Source organism: Chiloscyllium plagiosum, unplaced genomic scaffold (genome assembly GCF_037043375.1).
Source record: "Chiloscyllium plagiosum isolate Xiang-an unplaced genomic scaffold, Cpla_swu_hap1 HiC_scaffold_4, whole genome shotgun sequence".
NCBI classification, from domain to species: Eukaryota; Metazoa; Chordata; class Chondrichthyes; order Orectolobiformes; family Hemiscylliidae; genus Chiloscyllium; species Chiloscyllium plagiosum.
In genome coordinates, this window is record NW_028270142.1 from 122,026,376 (window position 1) to 122,053,419 (window position 27,044).

The 27,044-nt window shown below is 42.0% G+C and overlaps 1 protein-coding gene across 3 annotated transcripts in view; it reads right to left on the reverse strand.

Moving 5' to 3' along the window:
* Positions 1-27,044, reverse strand: part of col22a1 (collagen, type XXII, alpha 1) — a 284,019-nt gene that overhangs the window by 19,937 nt on the left and 237,038 nt on the right. For all 3 annotated transcript variants that reach the window (XM_087986621.1, XM_087986620.1, XM_043687857.2), the window contains 13 exons: positions 20,682-20,735; positions 19,762-19,815; positions 18,734-18,787; positions 17,125-17,178; positions 13,725-13,778; positions 13,401-13,454; positions 10,785-10,829; positions 8,719-8,772; positions 6,488-6,541; positions 2,125-2,178; positions 1,935-2,006; positions 1,268-1,303; positions 568-612 (listed from right to left, as the gene is read on the reverse strand). In XM_087986621.1, coding sequence (XP_087842747.1) covers positions 568-612; positions 1,268-1,303; positions 1,935-2,006; positions 2,125-2,178; positions 6,488-6,541; positions 8,719-8,772; positions 10,785-10,829; positions 13,401-13,454; positions 13,725-13,778; positions 17,125-17,178; positions 18,734-18,787; positions 19,762-19,815; positions 20,682-20,735 — 684 coding nt within the window. The remainder of the gene's footprint in view (positions 1-567; positions 613-1,267; positions 1,304-1,934; positions 2,007-2,124; positions 2,179-6,487; positions 6,542-8,718; positions 8,773-10,784; positions 10,830-13,400; positions 13,455-13,724; positions 13,779-17,124; positions 17,179-18,733; positions 18,788-19,761; positions 19,816-20,681; positions 20,736-27,044) is intronic.

Below are 27,044 nucleotides of genomic sequence, written 5' to 3' on the forward strand. Positions count from 1 at the left end.
ACTCTGTCTGGGCAGCACTGAACTTCCAAGCAGTAATTACAAACATCCTCCTTAACCTCTCAATACCAACAAGCTGTAGATTTACAATTTTTAAAAAATATAAATTGTATATTTTCTTGCTTTGGTGAATATCGACATTAAACCATGTAATATGAGCCACACAGACCATACAGTTTCCAGGTTTGATCTAATTGTTTTGATGATTTAAGTATTCAGATAGAAAATGGTTTTTGAAATACAATGGAGTTGAGGGTTATGAGAGCTGATGTGAAAGAGGAGTTGAGGTTTGGGATAGATCAACTGTGATCTTTTGAATGACTGGGCAGACTTGAGAAGCTGAATGGCATTCTCCGGCCCTATTTCTCATGTTCTTAATGTCTCCAGGGGAGTGATGTTTGTCCACAGTAGCAATGGACTTGGTTTTGCAATGAATTGCATTACATATTTAATTTGACCCTCTTACATTGGAGTTTTTACTTATCTGAGATTGCTGTTCAGTTTGTTGGTTAGTTGACTACTTCGGCAGCCTAATGATATTCAGTTTTCCTTTATCATTGCATCACTTACTCTTTCTCCTTTGGACCCCCGTTCACCTGATTTGCCTGGAGACCCCTGCACAAAAGAGTAAATGCAACCTTAAAACTTGCATCGTGAATATAATGAGGAGATATAATTATTTTTAAATAACCATTTAGAAATGTGAAGAAGTTGGGCTCCATGCAAAAAACCTCTGTAAGAACACTATCAGGGTACCACAGCACCTTTGGAAATTAAGAGTCTCATGCTCTACTGAAATAGCCAGGAATGAAACATTAGCCTGGGGTTCTGGATTACTAGTCCAGTGGCATCACCATTATTCCAATACTTCCTTAACACATCATGTAATCTGTGGCTTAGTTTAATAATGATCATGAACAGATCATCATCATGAGTGGCACGTTAGGTCACAGTGCCAGGGTTGTGGGTTCGATTCCACCCTCAGTGAGAGTCTGTGGGGAGTCTGCACATTTTCCCCACGTCTGCACAGGTTTCCTCCAGATGCTCTGCTTTCATCCCCCAGTCAAACATGTGCAGGTTACGTGAATTGCCCATAGCATCCACGGCTAAGTAGATTAGCCATGGAAAATGCAGGGTTACATGGATACGACAGGGGAGTGGGTCTGGGTAGGATTTTGTTTGGAGGGTCGGTGTGGACTCAGTGGGCCAAATGGCCTGTTTCCACACTTTAGGGATCCTATGAGTAAAAAACATGTTGTGCTTTACTTACTGTTTTTCCCGTGAATCCTGGGTCTCCTTGCTGTCCCTGTTCATGAAAGAAAACAGGATGACGAACATCAACTCGCAAGAAGGAGCACAGAAAGAGAAGATTTATAGACAAGTATCAGGATTGAAAACTGATATCTTTGGGTGGAACAAAACGCATCATACAGGAGAATACAAGAATTCAGGACATGGTTATACATCAAGGAACCTGGACAGTAATTTGGACAACTCAATCAGACTGATAGACCGTGACATTATTGAGTGCCAATTAAAAGCTAAATTGGCAATTTTTTGGCAGCGTGAAGTATAAATTGATCATAGTGAAATTATAATTATGCTGTGAGGATGTTAAATTCATTTGAAACTCTAAAGTTTTGAGTATTTGCCCTGTAGTGACAGCTAAGCACCATGCAGTAATTTGGTGATATCTCTTCAATGTTGTGATGTAATCAATCATCTTTATGCAGGAGCCTGGAAAATAACTCTGCCCGCTAAGAAACCAGAAATGAGGAGACCCACTGCAGGTCTGATGCAGGTTGAGAATTTCCCCTTCAGGCCTTCAATAATGTTTCGTAAAAAGAAGGCTGTCATCATCAAGTTTGTAAACACATTCTAAACAAAAACAAATCCCACTCTGCTTTCAGGAAAATAAATCAGATAGAAATCCTCACCGGTGATCCTGGTTGTCCTTGGGGCCCTGGAAACCCCGGGTCACCACTTGCTCCCTTAGAACCCTTTGGTCCCTAAAATTGAAAATTAGTTCAGGTGACTGGAGTCAGTCTAATTTTCTGCACAGTGTCAGCTTTTGTCAGACAAATCCTGCAATAGTGCAACAGGATCTAAATAAAACTGTTTTCTTACCTCGGCACCTGGAGGACCAGGTTTTCCTTCAGGACCAGGAGGACCACTTTTACCCTAGAAACATAATACATACATTGAGAACCAGGGTGGTGGTTTTTAGAGACTGAAAGTCACCACAAATATTCCACTTTCTGCTTGGTTCATATACCTTGGAACATTCCTCTTTCCTTTTTTCACCCTGCTACCTAACAACCCCTTAAACTCTGACTCAAAATAATTTTGTTAGGGAATTATACATCTTACATTAGACCACTGAGCTGACAAATCTCTTGTAAGCAACCGTCAACTATTTCTGTAATTATATTAATCTGAGTCTTCTGGTCAGATAGGGCAAATAAAGCTCTATTTCATTGTAACCCTAAATACCTTAATTCTACCAAGTCAGTGCTTATTCAGAATATTATTTGATATGTGGCATTTCACTTTGGTAAGATATGTGTGACACACATAGGAACTTGGTCATCACAAAAGGATGCCATTTGGTCTATGATGTCTCAGCATCAAGAAGTTTGCATTCCAATCTTTTTAAAATTTTTGTAGCATACCTCAATAGTTGCTCATAGAATAATGGTCAACGTTCAAAAAACTCATTAAGCTCCTGGCAATCAGCTTAAATGTCAGAGCAAGCCTGTCCCCATTTGGCTAGCTTACCTTTCTCAGCCCATCTTTCGGAGGCTAGACCTCTATGGCCCTACAGGAGAATGTCCCATCTCAAGGACCTGCTGGACAATTATAGACTGGTAACCCTGCAGCATTGGGAGCGACATCAGGACCCTTGGCCAATGCTGGGGCTGAAACCAGCCCGAAACGTTGACTCTCCTGCTCCTCAGATGCTGCCTGACCTGCTCAGTTTTTCCAGCACCACACTTTTTGACTCAGGGAGTTAGCAGTCAAAGTGATGGACCATATCTTCTAAGGCTCTTAGCCAGGTAGTGTGGAAGGAAGAACAGAGAACTATAATGGAGCACCTCCAACTGACACTGGAAATCAAAGTAGAAATCATACTCATCCACCTCACTTTGGCTGGTCAGCAGATTACAGGGACAATCTTGTCATGCTACATGTTGAGGTGTAGGCCTTTCCTACTCTGTATTAAATTTGAACAGCAATGGAATGAGCCAGTTATATGGGCCTGAGTTGTGAGAGCAGATGGGCCCATCACCAATGCATGGTGCTCTATTTCATTGGCCCACCTGCATTCTTCTCCATCCTAGGGAGGCCTGTAAAATACAGTCCATAATGTTAAAATATTTATTCTGATTTCCTCACCATTTTACGAATAATCCCAAATCTAGATTCATTTAACTACATCATTAAAATCAATCAGGTAAGTTTATGGGAGTAAGGTGTGTGTTTGTGTGTGTGTGCGCGTGCGAGCGTGTCCATCCGCACGCATGTGTGTGCATGTGTTGACTGAGAGAGAGAGAGAGAGAGACATTGAATCAAGTGAAGATTTTATATTTCTCACCACTTTTATTTTGGTTGACTCCTGATTCTTAACTTTACTGAAGCCACATAAAATTAACAATCTCACTGGAATTCTCAATGTACTAATTTTGATTGGCTAATTTTAGTGACAAGTCTTTATCACATAATGTTAAAGGAAATCATGGAGGTCAAATTTCCTTTCTCTAGTAAATAGCATCTTTACCTGGAACAGCTAATGAGGTATAAAGAGAGAAATCTCACTCTATTGTTTATGACGAAGGCTGTGTGATACAAGTGTCTCCGTGATGAAAACGCTTGATCTGTTTCTAAGTGAACTTAGTTACGGAAGTTTATTTTGTTTTATTGTAGGTTCTTATTATCAGCAATCCCTTGCAACAGTGATACATTCTAACAGGCGTCATGATTTGAATGACTAAACAGGCTAACTGGCACCTTCTCACACAATCTCAGAAAATACACCCACTTGCCCATTCACCTCCTCCTTCCTCACTGTTCAAAACCTGAATCCTGGTGAAGCAGCTTGGACTTCTTAGTTGTTGCATTCACTGCTCACATCATAATCTCCTTTACATTGACAAGACTAAACACAGACTTGGTGACCACTTTTCTCTGTTACCTCTGCTCTCTCTGGATGATCCCATCTCCCAGTTTCTTATCAAGATAAGAATCCACCTTGCTCCTATACTAACATTGATGCTACAATGTTCCAATGAAGCTTACTGCAAGCTAGAAGGACAACATTTCATTTTCCACTTTGGTACTTTTCAGTCTCTTGGACACAGTTTTGAGCTTCAAAACTTCGGAAAAAAAAAGACTTCTGTGCCCTATGTTTCTGGCATCCCCCCTTTCCCTTGGCTGTGTCTTGTGTGTGTCTCGTTGCTTTGCCCTTAGCAAACAAGACCCTGTCAGTCTAGGCTGAGTTTGCCACCTTGGTTAGTATGGTCTCAGCCTTTTGGAAGACCAACCATAGTGTAGGAATGTTCTTCCAGGGTAAGTGGCACCATCTTCTCTCTGCTACCTCATGCTCTCTGCTACTGTTTTACATCTCCCACCAAGCCTCATGTTCTACTACTCTCACTACTGCATGCAATATCTTCTCTCACTTTCTCTTATCTATCCAAATCCTCTACAACACTAACCCTGCATGGCTTTTGTGATGGGACACCGTTCCTTAACCTGCATCAGCAGCAAATGTTATGCCATCCACTTTCACGTGACTTAATCCCTCCCTTTCTCTATCTCCAGGCAAAAACAAAATCCCTACAATAGGGAAGAAAGAGCCAAGACAGGCAGTGGTGTAGCAGACCTTCAGATTCTCACCCTCTTCAAGGATAGGACCTGATCATGAGCAGCCTAAGTGGCTCAATGATTATTCTAAACCCTTGGACCAAACCCTCACTGTGCTAGGATCATTGGACTGACCTCTTTGACTTGACTGAGGGCTAATCTCCTTGGACTTTGAGACATGAACATTTGTTTTGTTGCTGTACCATAGCTGCATATACTGGTGGCACATGTTGCAAAAGTGAAATTGCCATAGTATAGTAAAAATGTTCACACTGCTTAATTGAAATCTGCTGGCAACCATGACAAGCTTCCTGACTTTATGCTCAAAGAAAGACTGTGAGCCTGTTAGCTTTGGCTGAGGGGAAATAGTTTCACAAAGGCAAGACAGGCATATTGTCTGCATCTTGGGAGCTGGTCAGTGATTGAGCACCAAGAAAACTAGCAGGCAACCCTGAGATATAGCCAGCTCCAATCTGTAATCTAGGTCCCTGTACACACAGCGTGCTTTCAGTGTTCCTTGACTTGCGGGTGGGTCCAGTTATAGACCTGGAAAATGTTGGATGCCGATGATTGAGGTCTGAAGGAGTAAATGGTAGCTGGAATCACCAGTTAGCCATTCTGACTTTCATGTCGGCATTCTCAGCACCTAGTTTCTAATTGGTGGATGGTGGATTTGGAATCTGCATATTAATAAATTAGTTTAGGTAATGTGTAATAACCCCAGTTAATAATCTTCTTGCGCTCATGAGCGAGGTTCTCATCTTGACATTGGGAAATGCGACTTGTTTCTCCCAAGAAAGGCCTCGCTTGACTTCTCACACGATTCTCTCAAATTTCTTGACATTGTCCATGTCGTTCATGGCCTGGGAAAATTCCACCCAAAAGTTTTATTTGCCTGATTGAAGCTTAGAAATTACTGTGAAGAATGAAGAGGTACAATAAACTAGTGGGAGAATTCATGTTGGTTTACTTAAAAATTTGCTTTCGTCAGCCCATTGAGCTAAAATGTGAATGACAGCTCTCATACAAGATGCCAAACCAGTGAAATGGCAGGAGCACTAATCCAATTAAACTGTTCAAAGTGTAATTATGAAACAGTTAACTGTCCAAAGTAGCACTTGAAAGCCAAAGTTAAAAATCATACAACATCAGGTTATAGTCCAACAGCTTTATTTGGAAGTACTAGCTTTTGGAGGGCTGCTCCTTCATCAGGTTGGACAATCACCTGATGAAGGAGCAACACTCTGAAAGCTAATGCTTCTAAATAAACCTGTTGGACTATAACCTGGTGGTGTGTGATTTTTAACTTTGTCCACCCCAGTCCAACACCGGCATCTCCAAATCTTAAAAGCCAAAAGATTGATATTATTTTGTATAATCCCAGTAAGTTTGGATGTTACATGAAGAAAACTACTTCTTTCAAAAAGACTTATGAAGCTTTGCTGCAAAATCTTAGGGAAAGGAGGCACTCACTGTAAGAGACTAATGCATTCAGCAAAGATTTGAATCAGGACTTTTATGTGTTGGGTGTTGGCTAACTTAACTCAGAACCAGCTACCGAGATGTTTGAAAACCTTCGACAATAATTAATGGCTCCCCCAATGATATGAGCATGCAAGTATCTTACCTGAACACCTCTTAAACCAGGAGGACCCTGAGGTGCCGGAGGTCCTTGTTCACCCTACAAATATCAACCATAATTCATAATAGAGCAAACACAAACAGAAAGTTACAGCGATGGAATAAATATGAACTAGTTATTCCATTTCCAACAGTCGATGTTAAATGTTAACGCGAGGATCTTGCGTTTTCTGCTTCAGATTAAATTTCTTTAACCATCAACCCTGACTTCGAACATCAAATCTCAAACAATTGGTTGTATAGCTATGCCATATTAACTTGACTCAGCTCATATAGTAAATGTGACTGTGCCTGAAAGTGGATTTGTGACCCATGCTCTGTCCTGACCTCATAATATTCGGTTTCACATTTGAGGATTTTAGACTGGGTTTATTTTGGAAACTGCTGAAATGTTCTCCCATGAGCATCTCATTCACACTCTAACCTGCTGGTGTTACTCAGAGTTTATTGACATGCGGTGAATGGCATTTAGATTCAGATGTGAAGCCGAGCCAAACAAGGAGATGGGCCAAGTGCTGGAAAATGGGACTAGAATAGTTAGGTGGTTGCTTTTGACTGGTAATGGGCTGAGAGGTCTTTTGCTGTGCTGTAGATCTCGTTAAATGTATTGGCTCAATCATTATTGAGAGCAAAGATAAATTCAGAAGCTCCTCCAAAAGACTGATGTATTAAATTAAAACCAGGAGCTTTAAACATCTACAATTGTGTTTAGACAGGCTCACATCAACTTGATTGCAAGTGAAAGATGATTAGGTTTACTCCTCTGATTTCTGGATGTTATTGCTCCTTATTTGTCCAGCAGAGATAATGGAAACATTCCTCTTAACGTTGCAGGTAAGTCTGTGCATTGGTTGTGTTACTAGGCCACAAAGAGGTTGACATGAATAACCAAGTGAATGTGAGTTCAAATCCCATTGTTGTCGGATTGAGAATTTTAATTTAGTATTTGAAAATTTTGGAAATAAAACATTGGTATCATATAAGGAGCAAAAACCTGCCATTTTACTGTGAAAACAACAAGTAAATGAGTGGAATCTTATCAATCTTTCATTTGACCAAAATAGTTTAACTGTCTTTTGAAGCAAATTATAGCAAGTGGCTGCTGACTCTGTTTAAAAAGGACCCTCACCACCTTTTTGGGATATGTAGGAATGGGCATCAAATGCCAGTCTTGCCAGCAATGCCCATAGCCTGAGAAATAATTTCAGAGACAATAAAGATTGAAATTAATTACAGATCAATATCTCTGATTTGGGTGAGCAATGGATAAGGGAGCTTGTGGGGTGAGGTTGAGTTGGAAGCACTGTCTCCCTCAGCAAAATATCCACTGTGAACAGAGCGTGGATCAGTAATAGGAGCTGGTCTGAGAGATCCAGGAGCAAGTGCTATGACTGGTCCAGTAATGAATGAGGACAAAGGAAAAAGGGAGCAATGATAGGCTAATTGAGAAAAGTCTCAAGTCTGGCATATTAGAAGGTAGGCTGAGGGTATGGAGATGAACATATCTTGAAGTTCTACAGAGGTTCTTCTAGCTTTCCGGTGTAACTTCAGGAGGGGCCAGTCAAAAACGTTGCAAAAAAAAGGAAGGGTTCCTTATGTTGTTGAGGGGTGTGGGTGAAGGGAAAGGGTTCTTTATTGGACACTCTGTGACTTAAAGAGAACTTTCCAGTGTCAATGGCCACCTTTGTAACAACATTAGCATCACCCCATCTTCCTCACAAACCAATATTTATGCTACTTCCTTCACTACACCTCATTGACTGACGCCGGATCCCATTTGCCTTATTGAAAGGGTGGTGTACCTTATTGTACATGTCTTTCAGCTAGCTGCTATCCTATTAGTGGCTAGTGGCTTGGCCAACCTTGCTAAGTCAGCAACCACTGACAATCTTGGAGGTCAATCCCTTTGAGCCAGATGTGGCCAGATGGCAATTCATTTCCTGCCTGATGGACCCTGAAGTTCAGCCAAGGCTCTATCAGGTGGGTGAGATGGAGTTGCCATTCTGGTGAAATCCACCCTCTTGGTGTGTATCCTAGCTGAGAAGCATAAATTACCTCAAAATGAAGTAAAAGATGCATAATGATGGCCAATCAAATACACCCGAGTTCTTAACTTGCTACAACGTCACAATCTGATGGGTGCACTGCAAAGCATAACTCATTTGGAAACTATCTTAAAAATCTTGTGAAATACCGAAACTCATTTTAGAAACTCACATCTTTCCCGGGTGAGCCTGGTTGACCTGGTGGCCCAGCCATTCCTGATTCCCCCTGGAACAAAATGATGCAAATCAGTCTTAAAGGTCTAATATATATATTCTGAACCTCTCTTTACATGTAGCAGCACAAGGATTACCTATCATTTCAGCGCAGACCTAATCTAGGTCTATCAATCAACTATCAATGGCTAAAAAGTTATGTTCGCCTCACTGCTAACTTCTAATATCCTCTGAGACAACAGCACAAGATCCTAGCCCAGTGAGAGACAGAAATCAATGATTCCAGTGCTGCTGCAGACTCGGATTGAGTCTTCTAGAGCCATGGATCACATCATTGGACTCAGATATATACCTTGGAAGTCAGTCATTAATATTTTAATCAATGACAATTCGTCAGAAGCAAAAAAACTATCTGAACTACTTTTTTCTTGTTTAGAACAAATATGTTGTTTATGAAATCCTGTAGGCTCAAGAGTATTAGTTAAGAACTTAATTCAGCTTAAACTGAAATGTTTAAACTGTTGGAAGAATTTGATTTTTGGGCACTGCACTTCAAAGTTTTATATTGGATATTGGAAATATGGGATTGCATAATTTTAGGCAATTCATAGCATGTGCTGGTCTTGCAGGGGTTCCAGAGGAGATTCACAAGAAAGATTCCCCAACTCTTCAATCACTTACTAATCAAGAGCCTATATATATCTGTCTTAAAGATACCCAATGACTTGGTCTCCACAGCCCTCTACGGAAGTGAGTTCCACAGATTACCACCTTCTGGCTGAAGAAATTCCCCCCTCATCTCAGTTCTAAAGGATCGTCACTGTATCGTGAGGCTGTGTCCTCAGGTTCAAGTCTCACCTCAACTAGTGGAAATATCTTCTCCATATCCAGTCTATCCAGGCCTCTCAATATTTCATACGTTTCAATGAGATTCTTCTCATCTTTCTAAATTCCATCAGCTACAGGCCCAGAGTTTTCACCCACTCCTCATATACCAAGCCCTTTATCTCTGGGATCATTCTTGTGATCTTCCTCTTCACTCCCTCCAAAGCCAGCACATCCTTCTTTAGATACAGGACCCAAAACTGCTCTCAATATTCCAAATTATACAGCCTCGGCTGTATTCCTGGCCTCTGCAAATAAATGCTAACATCACATTTGTCTTACTAATTGCCAACTGAAACTGCAAGTTAACTTTAAGCAAATCCTGAACTAGAACTCCTAAACCCTTTTGTGCTTCAGATTTCTGAAGCCATTCCCCATTTAGAAAACAGTCTGTGCCTCCACTCTTCCTACATAGCCTTCACCCTTTCCCATATCCTATTCCACCTGCCACTTCTTTGCCCATTCTCCTAGCCGGTCAAGACTTTATGCTGCCTTCCTGTTTCTTCAACACTATCTGTCCCTCCACCTACCTTTGTACCATCTGCCATCTTAGCAACAAGACCCTCAGTTCCTTTGTCCAGATTATTAATGCATAACGTGAACATTTCATGTGTGAGTTGTTACTTGCCATCAACTTGTAAGGTAACTCCAAAAATTTAATTTTCAAATCAAGTAAACACTATAGTGCGACCAGAAAACAAGTCATGAACTATTTCTCTGTGAACTTCAGTACAAAGGTGGGACATAGTGAAAAATGGCATCCAATTTAGCAGCTGGAATGGGCTAATTTCATCCCCTTGTAAACTAGCACTGAAACTTGTGGCATTTCCCAAGTAACTTGTTGCAAATTGTCCAATTGCTATCCACTGACAGACATTTGCCATACCATTTCAATATATTCCAACATAATTTTGTACCTTTTTAATTAAATGATAAATGCTTATTAAATGAAACAAAGTCAAGAACCTTGCTGAGGTTTTGCATGATATTTTTTATCTGACAAAAACAGGGATGGAAATCCTGATTTTTTCAATCTATCATTCATTAAGACTCAACGGCTGCACTTTAGAATATACTTTTACGTGGTACAATAATAACATTCTCAAACCATAAGTGCAGCACTTCACAATGCCCCTTTGTGTTACAGCCTACTACTTGTTTCATATTTCCAATACTTACTCTTGGACCAGTTGAACCAGGAGCACCTTTAGAGCCTTTGAAACCCTGTGTGAAAGAGAAGTATAAATCAGTAACTCAAATAAAAACACTTCATTTGATATAGAGATTGTTCCAGCTATCCTTCATATAAACATGGTATGAAACTTAATTTCAAATATGTTACCAAGCCTTTCCCCGGTGAAGCCAATTCAGAAGATCTGATTATAATGGAAACCCTCAAGTGTTATAATCTCGAAATGTACTGTTTATAACAAGCTGCTTAACTTTGTGTTTAAAGTTAATATTCTAGTAATGTTTGATGTCTGAATAGCTTTATTATTGTTATTTATGTAACACAAAGTGCAAGCTGTGAACAACCTAGCCCAAGACCATGTGTTTTCTAGTGTCCACTGTAAACTCACAGATTTTCTTAAATAATCTCAATGTATGCTCAGTGGGGACTTCAGTGTCCACCATCAAAAGTGGCCCAGTAACACCAACACTGACTGAGATGGTCAAGTCCTAAAGAGCACAGCTGCTCAAATTTGTCTTTGAAGAGTGATTAAGAAACAACAGAGGGATTAAAAAAAGCTATTTGACCTTATCCACACCAGTCTATTAGCCCCGGATGCAATCATCCATGACAGTATCAGTAGGGGTAATAAACAGTGGCAGCAGTGTGTACCACCTACAATATACACTGCAGTACCTCACAAAGGCATCTCTGGCAGCACTTTCTTAAACTCACATCTAGTAGGACGAGGGCAGCAGGAGCAATATCCCTTTCAAGCTCTCCTCCAAGACACACACCATCCTGACCTGAAACCATATCACCATGCGTCGACTAAAGTTAGGTCAAAATCTTGAAAACTCCCTTTCTAACAGCTCTGTCAGTGCCCCTGCACCTACAAAACTGCAGCAGTTTAAGAATGCAGCTCACCACCACCTCCCCCAGGATATTTAGGGATGGGTAATAAATGCTAATCTAGCTGACAATACCCGTATCCCATAAAGAAATAAAACAAAATATCTCCTGGGCCATTAGTAACAGGTAGCTTTCCCATTCACATTCTGAGTGAGGACGATAGTTAGTGCAGGTTTTTGAATCTGTAACAGGAGACAGTTGCCTTTGGAAAAATTAAAGCAAGTACTGAATGGTGATCAGATTGAAATTATGTAGGGTTTTGATTATTTGCTCTGCTTAAACGAGATCTTGTCAAATAAAGTACCAGAAAGCAAATATAAATTTCAACAACTCACTGCGTTCCTTCAGCAAGCATCATGTTCATGATAGTTACAAAAAATATGATGATTCCCATCAATCCAGCATTACACAATTTGAATATGCTGACCCAAATTGGTCTGAAAACTGGTTGAAACAAAGCAGAAAACTCAATTATATGCGATTGTGTTCAAATAATGACCGAAATAGTGAGTAGCGAAAATAGTCTCTCTTATTCAGCAACTACTGCACAAGTTTGAGGCAGCAATAGAATCCCAAAATACAGTTCTTGCAAGAAACCTTTTATACATAGTTCTTGCATATACTAAAATTCTATTACTCTGGTGTTACATTGTGTATTATAGATAAAACAAAGGTTTGAAGGCCTTCTGTCCTGGGAGTCAAGAGTGTGGTGAGGGAAAATCACAGCAGGTCAGGCAGCATCCAAGGAGCAGGAGAATCGACGTTTTGGACATAAGTCCTTCGTCAGGATTCCTGAAGAAGGGCTTATGCCTGAAATGTCGATTCTCCTATTCCTTGGATGCTGCCTGATCTGCCGTGCTTTTCAAACACCACACTCTCGACTCTGATCTCCAGCATCTGCAGTCCTCACTTTCTATTTCTGTCCTGGGAGATAGGTGATGGGTTAAAAAGTATTAAATGCTGGCTGCTATTTCTGATGGGTTTAAGAGTATCTGTCTGGTCTGCTTGCATAATTAAGTGGTGTTAGTCCTTTTGTCTTTTAAGTTAGTAAATTTTCATAAAAATACTAGGCCTATATGCTCTAAATGTTAGAAATTGTACCTGTACATAATAAAAGAATATTAAACTGATTACTGAAGCTCGGTTGTCAGATTTATTTACTATTTGCCAGTATGAGTTTCATTCATTCATGCAAGTTCATGGCTGCGCTTTTTTGTCAGTTTGTTTCTTTAAGGATAATGGCCCATTAAAAGGTATTTAACAGATACTTATTAATTGAGGAATCTACTGTATTTATTTCCAGAAGATGGTTGGAAAGGGCTGGTTAATATTATAATACTTCATGGAGATCTGATGAGGATGGTATTGTTCTGCAAGCTACACTTATTCAGAGGTAAACACTGCTTGTAGAAAGGCCTGATAAGGTGTGAAAATGCAGTAAAATATAGCGAGCTGGTGAGTGAGTTAATAAAGATAATCTATAATACAATATCTCACAACAGAATATCTCAAAACTATAATAAACATGAAGCATTTCTCTCTTCAGTGATACTGGCAAACCTGTTGATTAGTTTTAGCAGTTTCTGCTTTATATTTCAGTTTTCTAGCTTGCACGATGTTTTGCTTTTGCACTGCTTCGAAACACGTGACACAGTATTACAGATTCCATACTTACAAAACACGTTACACAGTATTAGAGATTCCATACTTACAGGCATTCCTCGGAGGCCACTCCTGCCAGGAGGCCCAGGGTTTCCCTGCCGGCCCTGAAATTCAGAAGCTGCGCTGTTGAATAATGTTTGCAAATGGAACAAAAAACTTCAAATGATGTCTCATTTAAATAAGATAGAACCCAAATGAGAAACAAACTTCAACGGAATTTCAACAATTGCCAATTGCAAACATTTGAACAGAATTGTGGCCGTATGATGTGCTGCATTTAATTCACCAAGTTATTTTGTTTCCAATGTGTGCAAATGAGTATATCCTTTGCAGTTACAAACTGGTGAGAATGAAAGATGGTTTTAATTTCTTACTTGTTCCCCTGCAGGTCCAGGTTTCCCGTCCTTTCCATCTTTGCCAGGAAGACCCTATGAATAAAACATTAGTTATCGTCTTGGTCATTCCAAGGTGCAGAAACTTCACCTAAATTGTCCCCAGGTTCCACTCATGATGAAATAAAATGCACCCAGTTATTCATTGAGGACCCTGCGCAAATTTACCTCTCACTGTTAAGATCCTACAAAAAAAAAACACTTAGACTCACAGAGATGTGCAGCACAGAAACAGACCCTTCAGTCCAACTCGTCCATGCTGACCAGATATCCTAAACTAATCTAGTCCTATTTGCCAGCACTTGGCTCATACCTGTCCAAACCCTTGCTATTCAAATACCCGTCCAGATGCCTCTTAAATGCTGTAATTGTACCAGTCTCCACCACTTCCTCTGGCAGCTCACTCCATGCATGCATCACCTTCTGTGTGAAAATGTTACCTATCAGGTCCCTTTTATATCTTTCCCCTCTCACGCTAAACCTATGGCCTCTAGTTCTGGACTCCCCGACCCTAGGGAAAAGACCTTGTCTAATTACCTTATCAATGCCCCTCATGATTTGATAAATTTCTATAAGGTCATCCCTCACTTCTGATGCTCCAGGGAAAACAGCCCCAGCCTCTCCCTGTGGCTCCGATCCTCCAACCCTGGCAACATCCTTGTAAATCTTTTCTGAACTCTTTCAAGTTTCACAACATCTTTCCGATAGAATTGCATGCAATATTCCAAAAGTGGCCTAACCAACGTCCTGTACAGCTGTAACATGACTGCCCAACTCAATGCCCTGTCCAATAAAGGAAAGCATACCAAACGCCTTCTTCGCTATCCTATCCACTTGTGACTCCACTTTCAAGCAGCTATGAACCTGCTCTGGTTTATCTTTCCAAAAAGCAGCACTTCACCTTTATCTAAATTAAACTGCATCTGCCACTTCTCAACCCATTGGCCCATCTAATCAAGGTCCTGTCGTATTCTGAGGTAACTTTCTTCGTTGCCCACTACACCTGCAATTTTGGTGTCATCTGAAAACTTACTACCTCCTACCTCCATTGTTCACATCAAATTACTTAAATAATTGACAAAAAGCAGAGGACCCAGCAACGATCCTTGTGACACACCACTGGTCACAGGCCGCCAATCTGAAAAAGCAACACTCTACTCCCATCCTCCATCTTCTATCTTCAAGTCCTCATCCAGCAATACGTGCATTAATGGGAACAGTAGTTTGAAAAATCAGCAGAGTTTGCATGTAAAGCAGTTGCTGGATTAGTGGTGCTGGAAAAGCACAGCAGTTCATGCAGCATCCGAGGAGCAGTAAAATCGACGTTTCGGGCAAAAGTCCTTCATCAGGAATACAGGCAGAGTGCCTGAAGGGTGGAGAGATAAATGAGAGGAGGGTGGGGGTGGGGAGAATGTAGCATAGAGTACAATAAGTGAGTGGGGGAGGGGATGAAGGCAATAGGTCAGGGAGGAGGGTGGAGTGGATAGGTGGAAAAGATGATAGGCAGGTACGACAAGTCATGGGGACAGTGCTGAGCTGGAAGTTTGGAACTGGGGTGAGGTGGGGGAAGGGGAAATGAGGAAACTGTTGAAGTCCACATTGATGCCCTGGGGTTGAAGTGTTCTGAGGGGGAAGATGAGGCATTCTTCCTCCAAGGTGTTGGGTGGTGAAGTAGCAGCGGTGAAGGAGGCCCAGGACCTCCATGTCCTCGGCAGAGTGGGAGGGGGAGTTGAAATGTTGGGCCACAGGGCGGTGTGGTTGATTGGTGCGGGTGTCCCGGAGATGTTCCCTAAAGCGCTCTGCTAGGAGGCGTCCAGTCTCCCCAATGTAGAGGAGACCACATCGGGAGCAATGGATACAATAAATGATATTGGTGGATGTGCAGGTAAAACTTTGAGGGATGTGCAAGGCTCCTTTAGTGCCTTGAATGGAGGTGAGGGAGGAGGTGTGGGTGCAGGTTTTGCAATTCCAGCGCTGGCAGGGGAAGGTGCCAGGATGGGACGTTGGGTTGTAGGGGGGCGTGGACCTGACCAAGTAGTCACGGAGGGAACGGTCTTTGTGGAAGGCCGAAAGGGGTGGGGAGGCAAATATATCCATGGTGGTGGGGTCTGTTTGGATGTGGCGGAAATGTCGGTGGATGATTTTGTTTATGAGAAAGTTGGTAGGGTGGAAGGTGAGCACCAGAGGCATTCTGTCCTTGTTACAGTTGTAGGGATGGGGACTGAGGGCGGAGGTGCGAAATGTGGACGAGATAAATTGGAGGGCATCATTAACCACGTGGGAAGGGAAATTGCGGTTTCTAAAGAAGGAGGTCATTTGGTGTGTTCTGTGGTGGAACTGGTCCTCCTGGGAGCAGATACAGCAGAGGCGGAGGAATTGGGAATACGGGATGGCGTTTTTGCAGGAGGTAGGGTGGGAAGAGGTGTAATTCAGGTAGCTGTGGGAGTCGGTGGGTTTGTAAAAAATGTCAGTGTCAAGTCAGTCGTCATTAATGGAGATGGAGAGGTCCAGGAAGGGGAGGGAGGTGTCAGAGATGGTCCAGGTAAATTTAAGGTCAGGGTAGAATGAATTGCTCAGCCTCCTTCACCGCCGCTCCCTCACCACCCGACGCCTGGAGGAAGAATGCCTCATCTTCCACCTCGAAACACTTCAACCCCAGGGCATCAATGTGGACTTCACCAGTTTCCTCATTTCCCCTTACCCCACCTCACCCCAGTTCCAAACTTCCAGCTCAGCACTGTCCCCATGACTTGTCCTACCTGCCTATCATCTTTTCCACCTATCCACTCCACCCTCCTCCCTGACCTATCGCCTTCATCCCCTCCCCCACTCACTTATTGTACTCTATGCTACATTCTCCCCACCTCCACCCTCCTCTCATTTATCTCTCCACGCTTCAGGCACTCTGCCTGTATTCCTGATGAAGGGCTTTTGCCCGAAACGTTGATTTTACTGCTCCTCAGATGCTTTTCCAGCACCACTAATCCAGAATCTGGTTTACAGCATCTGCAGTCATTGCTTTTACCTATGTAAAGCAGGTGGCAGGTCTAGAGGATGAACGGGCGTGTGATTGCTAAATAAAGAGTAAAGGAACCGAGCTGAAGTATAGCAAACAAGAATAAGGTAAAGAATATTTGAATACAATCAGAGAACATAGAGGAAGCTGAGGACAATTGAAACAAAGGAAGGTTAAGTTGACTGGAAGAGAAAGAATAAAAAAGCAGTCAAATTTTTGGAAGCAGAGAAAAGGAAGTTAGTGAGAGAGGAAACATTTTAGAAGTAGTTGAGTGAGAGGTGGATGGGTACTGCTCTCCAAGGGAGGTTTTGAGCAAAAGTGCTGACATTTTTCCCAAAATACATTAGATTGAAAACAATTACTTACAGGTGGCCCTATTGGTCCAGGAGGTCCCTGACTTCCTCGAGCACCTTCCTTTCCCTGGAAATATCCACAGATTCAAGTGTTAACACTGCCCAGAATCCTTTTCCTTTAGTTAATTGACAGTTGTACTAAATGATTCGATTGTCTGTTCATCCGCCCTACCACAGTTCTTTCCAATTAACACCCCACTTTAACTGTGCCCACACCTTAAATTTGTCAGAGATATATTATTACTGACTGAATAGATTCTCAAACAATGTCACTACTCACCTAAAAAAGATCATTTAAACTAAGCTTTCCTTAATCTCTAAAAGATTTACAAGTTATTTACCAAAGGGCACACACTGTTGTTTGTAACCAACATAAGACTGATTGTTATTTTGGTGCTGTTGGATGGGTGGATGAAACAATGGCATCAGTATAATGCTTGACCCAGATTCAGGGTCAGACTCAGCTGACTAATTATTCTGAGTGAGAAATGTCAGTCAGTCAATTTACTGATTGAGCAAGGCAACCAGGAAATCAATGGTTGAGGATGTGAGTCTAGAGCCAAATGTAAAGTGGAGGTTGGAGGAAATGCGTGAGGGCACAGGTTGATCAGCAGTGGGTGGTATGATTTTAGCTCTCCTATTCTATTCTGAACAAGAGTCATACCAGACTCGAAATATTAACTCACTTTCTCTCTCCACAAATGTGCCAGATCAGCTGAGTTTCCTCAGGGTTCTCTGCACTTGTTTCAGATTTCGAGCAATCATCGTATTTTGCTTTTACGTCTCTCAAGCCAGAAAGATATCTTGTGCTTTTAAGTAACTTGACCATTAAAAGGAAGCAAGCCTCTTGTAACATTACCAATCTGCATGAACTGTGTCTTCGAATTGGAGAGTTAACTTTCCCTCCTGTACTTCCACAAACAAAGTATTTTTTAAAAATTAGATTCCCTATAGAGTGGAAACAGGCCATTTGACCCAACAAGTCCAATCTGACGCTCCGAATAGTAACCCACCCAGACCCATTTCCCTTTGACTAATGCACCTAACATGATGGGCAATTTAGCATAGCCAATTCACCTGGCCCGCACAGGATTGTGGGAGGTAACCGGAGCACCCGGAGGTAACTGGAGCACCCGGAGGAAACCCACGCAGACACGAGGAGAATGTGCAAACTCCGACATACAGTTACCCAAGGCTGGAATCAAACCCAGGTCCTTGATGCTGTGAGGCAGAAGTGCTAACTGCTGAGCCACCATGTCACCCCTACCTGCTTCCTATTTACCAGTGCTGGATGGGACAACTGTAAATTTCCAGTTACTCCTGGCTTATTTACTTAAAGAAACCTGTCATGAAATAGTTCTTTTTAAAAATTCTGCTTTTCCCTTCAGTTATCTTAACCAAAAAAAATCACATATGTTACTAGAATGGGAGGTTGCCATGGTATTCTCCAAGATCACAGGCAGTTCTGCAGAGCTTTGAATTTGTATGGGATTACTATGATGAACTGGGTAAACAGTGTTTCTCCTAAAATGTGCCACAAATCAGCCTAGGATTTGGAACAGGTCCAATTTTTTTCTGAAGTTTTCTCCTGCTCATCTAGTGAACTCTATAGATGATCTTACCTTCTCTCCTCGCAGCCCTGGGGCACCAGGAGATCCCGGAATGCCATCAGCTCCCTAAGAAATAATAAAATCGTGCTGCTGAGCTCATGCTATTTAATGTCGTTTGTAAAGAGAAACTTGACTGCAGGCCCGAACAAAACTCTCGGCACAAACCTATTGTGTGCTACAGGTTTCAAATTTCACACTGAACCAATTCAGACACATGCGGTTGGATGCATACCTTGTTCTCTTGTGATAGCCTTGGGAGGCTGCAGATTTTGTAACATGACAGCAAAAGACATCGGAAGGGAGGTTAGGGGCACAGTATATTACCAGTAATGGGAGCGGTAGTAGTGGGCTAGCCTGTTGATAGGAGGTGTGTGGCTAACTGAACCGATGAACTGATTGGGTAAGGCCCAATTCCCTCCAAAAACCCTACCCTATTTTTGTCAGAGTCAGGAGGGGATGGTGTCATGTGTGCAGAATGCCAGGGGTTCACAGAGTACCAGCAGACTTGGCCTTCCTTTCATACTGTTTCATTTCGCTGAGCATTACCAGCCAGGCCCTCAATGGCTGACCGGACCTCCCAGTCACCGCCAATTTCAATTCTCCTTCCCATTCCAACTTCGATGTGACCATCCTCCCTTGCCACAATAAATCAGTTCACCTCCTCCACTGGAATGATGTGGTACCACCTTGATATTCCTTTGATTAGTCAGTGCACAATAGGCATCAATAGCCTATTCACTTCTCATGCTCAATAACTTTAATATAATCACTTGCGCATGTTCACTTTGCCAAAGGTAAGATGCTGAATTTCCTTAAATTTTACTCATTATTTCAGATATCTGATATTGGGAAACATTTTGGTTACTGATCTCTGTATTCTCTCAAAAGCAATATATCCTTCTGGTAATTAGATAACTTAAAAGTCTGCATGGCACACCAGCCTGAGATCGAATGAATACCTCATGGAACAAATCAGGATATGATTTAGTATTTGTATTTCAGGGAAATGCTGTCACAAACAGACATCAATTTATACTTACAGGTTGGCCAACAGTTCCAGGAGGTCCAGGATAACCAGGCAGTCCTGGACTACCCTAAGGAACAAAACAAAACAGGCAAGAAGACTATAAGTAAATAGTTGAGAGCAGGAATCCCTGAAAGTGGTCAGAAATAGTCACCTGATGTGCTTTTGAATCAGCCTCAGCCTAGAGACACTGACACATAGCGATACAAAATCCACTAACCCAGAACTGACTGACATTGTTTGATCTTCCAATGGTTTGTACCACATGGGACAGACACTGTATTCATATTGAACAATGCTACATGTTAAAACTGAAACAATCCACAACCAACTTGAAGTCAGAGAATCTGTTAAGCCCGTGAAAAGCTCTGTCTGTCACACTTCTGATGTGTTTTCCAAAAGCTATTGACTACCTTAAAATGAGGGAGCTGATTTTGTTTTAGGATGATAATCAATATAAAATCTAAATAACATTGTGGGAGTAATGACTGACTGGAGCTGTTATAACTTCCTGAGGCTTGCTTGTTAAAAATAAAGCGCTGTTTGGTATTCATATTCGCCATCACTTAACTTCAAAAGAAACGGGACTCAAAAGTACTCCACTTTTAATTTCACCCCTCACCTCACCCCGGTAAAGTCTGTTTTACTCCTCTTTAATTTCTGAAACCATGTTCATTTTCATTCCACAGCCTATCATATCTGTTTGGGCCTGCCAAAGTAGAGTCACAACAGTAGTCTGACTTTGCTGAAGATGGTGAAGCAAAACACAAGTGATCACAGGATCACAAAGTTGAGCAATTCCATTGCAAATTCTGCTTAAAGCATACCTCAGCTTCAGAAGGAAGGAGGTTAGTTTACTTTTGATACAAAGTTCAGAAAAAGTAAGGCAGATGGAGTACTTTATACGATTACTACAAGCAATTTACAATAAGTTACCAGCTCGCCCTTTTCACCAGATGAACCAGGCACACCCCGATCTCCTTTACTGCCCTAATGAATGGGAGAGAAGGGCAGCAGAGTGTTAGATATTGACTTGGAATGTAGTAACATTTCTGCATTAAGTAGGTAATAAAAGATTGAGATTATTGTTAGTTTAGAATGCAAGCATATATTTTTGGCTGGCACTACAATGAGAGTGAGTTGAACAAACAATATCTGCTGTGGTTAGGCAGGTAGGGTCACAGATCAACAGCAGGCATTCCTTTGTGGACGATATTTTGCTGTTGCGAAGTCTTACCAAAACTGGCTACTGAGGGTGAAGAAGTGAATACTCCTCCCAATGAAGAAAGATGAACGGAATTTGGCTTGTTCTATTTAGAGCAGAGAAAAATATCAACTGCAAACTGAAATAGTGAAAAGGACTGGATGTTGTTCTGAGGTGTGGGGGAGGGTGGGGGCTAAGGCGAGTGGTTACAGGTTAGAGGGGACGGGATGAGAGAGGGAGACAGATGAAAAGATCACAGCTGCATTTAGATCAACTGGAGGAGGAGTCAGGATGTAATCAGAAATGGTGAGTCAGATGGTAAAATATGGAAAAGAGGAGGTGTCATCAGGAGGGTATCTCTTGTGAGGTCTTGACGGTAGGACTTGGTGTGTAGGTGCTTCTCTTGGCCAACAAGAAACACCAAAAGGAGTGGATCCTCAGTCCTTAATTGACAGTTGTTGCTTCAAAATCCCTACTGGAAATATTGTACCTTGAGTTTCTCACTCATTCTTAAATTTACATTGTAGCACTGATGAACTCATTGGGTCCTGACTATGATGTCTGATTTGTGGAAAGTAACAAATAGTGCCCTCAATTCAAGAAGGGAAGCAAGTGTAAAACAGGAAAATGTCAGTTAGTTAGCTTGATGTCTGAAGTGGGAAAGGTGGTACAGTTGATTATTAAAAAAGTATTAGCTGGCCACTTGGAAACTTTAGAACATAGAACATAGAACATAGAAGAATACAGCGCAGTACAGGCCCTTTGGCCCTCGATGTTGCGCCGATCCAAGCCCACCTAACCTACACTAGCCCACTATCCTCCAGATGCCTATCCAATGCCCGCTGAAATGCCCATAAAGAGGGAGAGTCCACCATTGCTACTGGCAGGGCATTCCATGAACTCACGACTTGCTGAGTAAAGAATCTACCCCTAACATCTGTCCTATACCTCCCACCCCTTAATTTAAAGCTATGCCCCCTCGTAATAGCTGACTCCATACATGGAAAAAGGTTCTCATGGTCAACCCTATCTAAACCCCTAATCATTTTGTACACCTCTATCAAGTCACCCCTAAACCTTCTTTTCTCCAATGAAAACAGCCCCAAGTGCTTCAGCCTTTCCTCATACGATCTTCCTACATACCAGGCAACATCCTGGTAAACCTCCTCTGCACCCATTCCAGTGCCTCCACATCCTTCCTATAGTATGGCGACCAAAACTGCACACAATACTCCAGATGCCGCCGCACCAGAGTCTTATACAACTGTAACATGACCTCAGGACTCCGGAACTCAATTCCTCTACCAATAAAAGCCAGTATGCCATATGCCTTCTTCACCGCACTATTTACCTGGGTGGCAACTTTCAGAGATCTGTGTACATGGACACCAAAATCCCTCTGCTCATCCACACTACCAAGTATCCGACCATTAGCCCAGTACCCCATCTTTTTGTTACTCTTACCAAAGTGAATCGCCTCACACTTAGCTACATTGAACTCCGTTTGCCACCTTTCTGCCCAGCTCTGCAGCTTATCTAATTCCCGCTGTAACCTGACACATCCTTCCTCACTGTCAACAACTCCACCGACTTTCATATCATCCGCAAACTTGCTCACTCAACCTTCTAGCCCCTCCTCCAGGTCATTTATAAAAATGACAAACAGCAATGGTCCCAAAACAGATCCTTGCTGAACACCGCTAGTAACTACACTCCAAGATGAACCTTTACCATCAACTACTACCCTCTGTCTTCTTCCAGCCAGCCAATTCCTAATCCAAACCTCCAACTCACCCTCAATGCCATACCTCCGTATTTTTTGCAGTAGCCTACCATGGGCAACCTTATCAAACGCCTTACTAAAATCCATATACACCACATCTACCGCTTTCCCCTCGTCCACCTCCTTAGTCACCTTCTCGAAGAATTCAATAAGGTTTGTGAGGCACGACCTGCTCTTCACAAAACCATGCTGACTATCCTTGATCACATTATTCCTATCCAGATATTCATAAATCCTATCCCTTACAATTCTCTCTAAGACTTTGCCCACAACAGAAGTGAGACTCACCGGCCTATAGTTACTAGGATTATCCCTACTCCCCTTCTTGAACAAGGGAACAACATTTGCTATCCTCCAGTCTTCTGGCACTATTCCTGTAGACAACGAGGACATAAAAATCAAGGCCAATGGCTCTGCAATCTCCTCCCTTGCTTCCCAGAGAATCCTAGGATAAATGCCATCAGGCCCAGGGGACTTATCTATTTTCACCCTTTCCAGAATTTCCAACACCTCTTCCCTACATACCTCAAAGCCGTCCATTCTAATTAATTGTGACTCAGTATTCACATCAGCAACAATGTCCTGTTCCTGAGTGAATACTGATGAAAAGTATTCATTCAGTATCTCCCCAATCTCTTCAGCCTCCACACGCAACTTCCAACTACTATCCTTGACTGGACCTATTCCTACCCTAGTCATTCTTTTATTCCTGACATACCTATAGAAAGCCTTAGGGTTTTCCCTAATCCTACCAACTAAGGACTTTTCATGTCCCCTCCTTGCTGCTCTTAGCTCTCTCTTCAGATCCTTCCTGGCTACCTTATAACACTCAATCGCCCCAATTGAACCTTCACACCTCATCTTTACATGGGCCGCCCTCTTCCATTTAACAAGGGATTCCAATTCCTTATTAAACTACGGCTCCCTCACACAACCCTTTCCTCCCTGCCTGACAGGTACATACTTATCAAGGACACTCAATAGTTGCTCCTTGAACAAGCTCCACATATCAATTATACCCTTGCCTTGAAGCCTACTTTTCCAAGCCACGCATCCTAAGTCACCGCATCATAATTTCCCTGCCCCCAGCTATAACTCTTGCCCTGCAGTGCACACTTATCCCTCTCCATCACTAGAGTAAAAGTCACCGAACTGTGGTCACTGTCCCCAAAGTGCTCACCTACCTCCAATTCTAACACCTGACCTGGTTCATTACTCAGAACCAAATCCAGTATGGCCTCACCTCTTGTTGGCCTGTCTACATATTGTGTCAGGAAACCCTCCTGCATACATTGGACAAACACTGACCCATCTAACGAACTAGAGCTATAGCTTTCCCAATCAATATCAGGAAAGTTAAAGTCCCCCATAACAACCACCCTATTACTTTCACTCTTCTCCTGAATCATCCTCGCAATCCTTTCTTCTACGTCTCTAGGACTATTAGGAGGCCTGTAAAAAACTCCTAACAGGGTTACCTCACCTTTCCTATTCCTAACCTCAGCCCAAACTACCTCAAATGGCAAGTCTTCATCCATCGTCCTTTCCACCGCTGTAATACTATCATTGACAAGCAATGCCACACCTCCCCCTCTTTTACCCCCACCTCTGACCCTACTAAAACATTTAAACCCTGGAACCTGCAACAGCCAATCCTGTCTCTGTTCTACCCATGTCTCCGTAATAGCCACAACATCGAAATCCCAGGTACCAACTCACGCTGCAGGTTCACCTACCTTATTTCATATACTTCTTGCATTGAAGAATACACACTTCAAGCCACTTACAGGCACCCTCCTTTGAGATTGACGCCATGTTCCTAACCTCCCTACACTCCAGGTCCTGCACCCTAAAGCTACAGTCTAGGTTCCCATGCCCCTGCAGAGTTAGTTTAAACCGCCCCCCCAAGATAATCAGGAAGAGTCAACAAAGTATCATGAAATGAAAATCAATTCTAACAAATTTATTAGAATTCTTTGAAGAGTAATATGTGCTGTGGATAAAGTGAGAGTGATTTGAACAAATTATACCTGCTGTGGTAAGGCAGATAGGGTCACAGATCAACAGCAGGCATTCCTTTGTGGAGGATATTTTGGTGTTATGAAGTCTTACCAAAGCTGGCGACTGTGTGCTGTGGATAAAGGACAGCCTATAAGTGTAATGTACTTGAAGGTCTTGGATAAGTGGCTACATCAGTGTTATTGTGGAATATAAAAGCTAATGGTGTATGTGCTTCTCACTAACATGGATGGAAGACTGGCTTGCTGGCTGAATGTAAAGCATGTGCTTCAAAGGATTTGCGGAATGTGACAAGTGGAGACCAATAACTTAGATGTGTGCAGCAAAGACAGGTAGCTAAACTTGTAAATGGCACAAGGGTAAAGAAAGTTTGCTGCAAAGACATAAGGAGTGTGTAGACAATAAACCTAGGTTGGGTGAACAGGCAAAATCTGGCAGACAGGTTATAATGTTAAATGATATGAATTTATTCACTTGGCAGGAAGAATGAAAAAAGAAGCAGAATATTACTTAAATGGAGGATGACAGTGGAATTCCAAAATATTGAGGGATCGAGGTGCTCTAGTGCAACCATTCTCAACGAGAGTCATCTTTGCCCATGTCTTTGAACTGCATGACCAAGCTCAAGGACTGATTTCAGCCTGAAAGATGTTTAATTTCATACAGTTTATTTTAAAAGTTTTGTCCAGTATATTAGAATGTTCATGTTTTCTTGGTGTTCAATAATTAATGATTTTCTTTGTCTATCTGTTCGTGTTGTAACCTGTTTGAAATGGGGCCCTGGAATCTGAGACGAGCTCCTGGCGGTTGGGGGGTGGGGGGGGGGGGGGGGGGGAGAGAGGGTGGTGTGGGAGGAGGGCACATATAGCTCCCTTAAGGCCCTGGCACATTTGAAGGGGACCAAAGACTGAAAACTGTGAGAAGGGGGAAGCCCAAGGGTTTATGAGGGCCCTGTTAACTGAACCGATGAAATACCCAAGCAACAACCTTCACTGGAGTCAATAGCTTCCCTCCTATTCATAATATCTTTCCAACACACCATTTGAATTCAGCACATCTGGGTAAATTAAATTGCTTAAGCTCCTCCCACACAGCCTCCCTTCAGAATCAGTCATGAATCAGACTGCATCGGGTCAACGTACTCAATCAAGGGTTCTCGCAAGCATTATCGCCATACTCCATTATCCGAAGATCAGCCTGTCTTGCAAGACCTTTTTTTATCCTGGTTCATTTGTTCATTATTTTCCTTGTAAGAGGTGTGTCATGAAGAGCTCCTGGGGGTGGGGAGGCTGTTGCCAAAACACAGTTGAAAATCACTGTTCTGGTGTATGAGTCACAAAAAGTTAGTATGCAGGTACAACACATAATCGACTGGATAGGCTGGATTTATGGTGAGGTGGTGAGGAGGCTGGGGGCATTGAACGAAGTATGCAAAATTTTTGAGAGGAATAGTCAGGGCAGATTGTGAGAATCTTTTCCACTGACAAATATGTCCAGGAGACACAAATTTGAGGTGAGGAGCACGTAGTTTAGAGCAGATGAGAAAAGATTTTTCTCACCTAGAGGGTGGAAGAAATATGGAATGTGCTGCCTGAAAGGGTGGTGAAAGCGGGTACTCTCATAACATTTAAGAAGCATCTGGATGAGCACTTAAAATGATGTGACGCAGGTAAATGGGATCAGAATGGGTTTGTATTTGCTGGTTGGCATAGACATGGTGGGCTAAAAGGCCTGCCTCTATCCTTTATGACTCTATGAAATCTATAACCGAGAAAGCTATTCTTTGTTCCAAGAGGAATTGAACATGTAAAGACGTTATGCTTCAATTTGGTTAGACCACACTTTGAAAATTTGCGTGAAATCTTGGTCTCCATTTTTGAGAAAGATTTTAATGTATTAACACAGTTCAAAGGTGGTTTACTATATCGAGATCAGAAATGAGAGAAACAACTTATAAAGTTTGGTTTTGTCGAGTAATGAAGTAATATTTTATTCAAAAAAATAATCTTATTGAATAGCAGAGTAAGACTGTGTTCTCAAATGGCCTATTGTTGCTTATATTTTGTTTTTTTTTATTGGTCACTGTAAAAAGTAGCTCATTGCATTTTAACTGGAGAATTATAGCCTCATGCTAAGAAAAAACTTAAATTTTGTTGTGACTAGACAATTTGGAAAGAAAGGAGCTGATTCATTCTGTGTTACCTGGTCATAACAGATGTGATACTGAGATCATTCACTATATTCAAAGAATATGATGAGTCAAAGAGGTATTATAAATAATTCAATCGTTCTG